We start from the raw sequence: 3,056 nt of genomic DNA, 5'->3' as shown, positions 1-3,056 counted from the left end.
AAGAATAAGTTTAAATAATATTTTTGGAAGCCGTTTGAGATGGAGGTTGAAGAAGAGGGCATTTTAGAAATAAAATATATCAATTACTATTGACCATGACTTTTTTTATTGACCTAATAGATTTTATTATTCACCTAATAGATTTTATTAACGGATTTTGGATTTGGATGATTGTAAAATTAAAATTAAGTGTTGAATTTTAAAAATAGAATTATCGATCTGTTAATTACGTTAAAATTTAGGGATTAAAATGTAATTTATTTAAAAAAATTCAATTTATTCGTAATAATTTAATTTAAATTGTTCTAAATATTTAAAGGTTTTTTTTTCATTAGATTTAAAATGGTTATCTCAAATTGTTTAATAATTTTAAATTAATATATTATATAATATTTATAATTCCGATCTCTTAAAAATATGAAATATGATACTTTCTTACACTAAATTTTGTGATGCATCACCATAATTTATTTTATTAAATTGGATATAATTGTTAGGTCAAAACGAGAGTTTCAAATATTATGATTTGTTAATGTCTCTGACGGTTTATTTTATCCTGTAGGAATTTTTTTTTATAAATTTATTAAGGATGATTCTGATACTAATTATGACAATTTAATTCTAATTAGTTTAAATAACTTTTAGATATGCAGTATAATTAATCTAAATTTAGCCGTTTATAAATAAAATATCACATAACCCTTAGAAATTTGATCTTCTAATTTTCGGTAAATAGCAATTTGATTTTCTAATTTCTGGTAAATAGCAGATCGAGTTTATAGAAATTTGATCTTCTAATTTTCGGTAAACAGCAGATCGAGTTTAAGCAAAAATTTTCAATTGACTAAATGAAAGGTTGTATTAGTAAATTAAAATTGCATGACATGAGGAGCAATCCTCATCAAACTATCCAAAGAAGAAGGCAGAAACTTTCTAGCAAACAAGAAGCAAATATTAGTTCCCCCATTGAATTCACATCCTTCATTCCCATAACTCCTCAACCACTCCAAATTCTCCCTAGTGGTTTCCATCTCCCCAAACCCAAAAGGATGGGCCCCACCCATTGACCAATTAATCCAAGTCAAAGTCCTGTTTGAAAACTTCCTCCAAAGCCTCACAGTAACAAAAGATGGCAAGTAATGCTCATCACCGAAGCACAAGCCATTGCAAAATCTTTGAAATGTGGAGAAATAATTTAGGTCTGAGATTAGCTCATGGGCAAGATCTCGATCAATCTGGAACCACTGGGCGCCTTTTCGCCATTGATGAAACTGAATTGTAGGACTCATTCGTGGGTTGTATCGGTCACGGCCGACTAGGCCGGGCACGTCAAGAACCTCTAGGAAAGATTTTGACGAAGACATTAAGTAATTGTAGATTGTGGAGAAGTTGAACAGAGGAATGCATGAATCTGAAAGGAGAACAAAGCGTTGGTTGGATACGTCAAGTAATGCATTTGCTAATAAGAGACGCTCTGCTTCTACTACTGAAAACGTTCCCCATTGCACCACCTTGCATGAAAGCTCAATTTGTCATAATACATCTTTAAAAAAAATTTATATATATATATTATTATTATTTTCATGTGAATTAAAAAATACAATTAATTAGGCGCTAAAGTTAACAATTTTTATTGTCTTTTTTAATATATGTTTCACTTATATTATTTAATTATTAATTTTTTTTTTGAAAATCACATGATTAAGATTTAAGGCTATATTAATTTTTCATTAATTATTAGTATATTTGTACAGTAACTGTATAATTATATTGCAAGGAAGAAACGTATCAAAATAGAACACTGAATAAGAGAAATAAAAATTAGGAACTTCAAAGAAAAAAGAAAAAGAAAAAGACTGACCTTACTTCTTGGGATCATCCTGCCATAGAACACAGAGTTGGAGGGCACTGTGCCTTTAAACAAAGGATTCGAATGCACATAAACTGAGTAAAGATCTTCATAGCCTTTAAAGAACAAATCCCAGAAAGGAGCCAAAGGCAAAGGCCCATGTGTCAAGAACAGAAACGCAACTTTTTTAGCACGAGGCAACGTAGAATTTCCAACATTAGGAACCATTGATGCTCTCCATAACAGCTCTTCTTCTTCCATGTCGTGATAGACACTGGTTGGCGGTTTAAACAAATTTTTCCAACCGGTTGAATTACTGGTTCGATTAAGCAGCAGCATTTCCAAAGGTAAAAGCTTATGTGGAGCTGGAAGGGTCTGCGTTTGGTTCAAAGATGGGTTGAGTTGAAAGTTTAAAGAAATGGATTTGGAATGCCAAGAAGGAATTGCAATGCCGAGGGCTAAGCCACAGAGGAAGACAATGAAATGAGAGATAAAGTGAGGAAGGTGGATTTTGCCATTGATGAGGGTTGATAAGATCCTTGAGCGAAGTTTCTTGTTGAAGTTCTTCATTGATCTTGAAGAGAAGGACATGGAGACAAGGAAGAAATAGAGAGAGATTTAGAATTAGGTATATAATATAATTAAGAAAATCTGATATATATAGTAAAATGTAATATTTATGGTGAGAGGATTTTCATACAATATTAGTATTTTTATTTGGAAAGGTATTTTGTAATTGGTATGTAGTTAATAAAAATCCAAATATACCAGCCAGCTTATAACTTATTAATATTAGCTCATTTTGGCTATAAGAAGTAATGGGTAGCGGTTTAAATCGAAAAAATTTATTGAATTAAATTAATTTAAAATTTTAGTCGGGTTTTTATTAATTTTAATTCAATTTGATTTAATTTTTAATTTAAAAAATTTTAATTATTTCGGTTTGATTTTGATAAAAAAGTAAAAAAATTAAATCGAACCGATTAGTGATAATAATATATTATTTTTAATAATATAGAGATATTAGATCCTAACTAAAGTTAAAATATTTTAATTAAATTTTAAAATATTAAAAATAAAGTGTAAAAATAAAAAATTTATTAAAAATTTAAATCGATCAAATCGAATTAAATTAAATCAGTTCGATTTAATTTAATTTCTGATCAAAATCGATTTAATTATTATAAATACTAAAATTTTAATTTTC

General features: G+C 28.8%; 1 protein-coding gene across 1 annotated transcript; it reads right to left on the bottom strand.

Annotated features, from left to right (window-relative positions):
- Window positions 1-869: 869 nt before the first annotated feature.
- On the bottom strand, window positions 870-2,440 carry LOC122721726 (glycosyltransferase BC10-like). The gene is made up of 2 exons (XM_043950339.1): window positions 1,862-2,440; window positions 870-1,511 (listed from the first exon to the last, which is right to left on the bottom strand). The coding sequence occupies exons 1-2, from the start codon at window positions 2,438-2,440 to the stop codon at window positions 870-872; spliced, it is 1,221 nt and encodes a 406-aa protein (XP_043806274.1).
- Between the last annotated feature and the right edge of the window lie 616 nt (window positions 2,441-3,056).

The sequence above is a fragment of the Manihot esculenta genome, chromosome 1 (genome assembly GCF_001659605.2).
Source record: "Manihot esculenta cultivar AM560-2 chromosome 1, M.esculenta_v8, whole genome shotgun sequence".
Lineage (NCBI taxonomy): Eukaryota > Viridiplantae > Streptophyta > Magnoliopsida > Malpighiales > Euphorbiaceae > Manihot > Manihot esculenta.
This window is presented reverse-complemented; position numbering and strand designations above follow the sequence as displayed.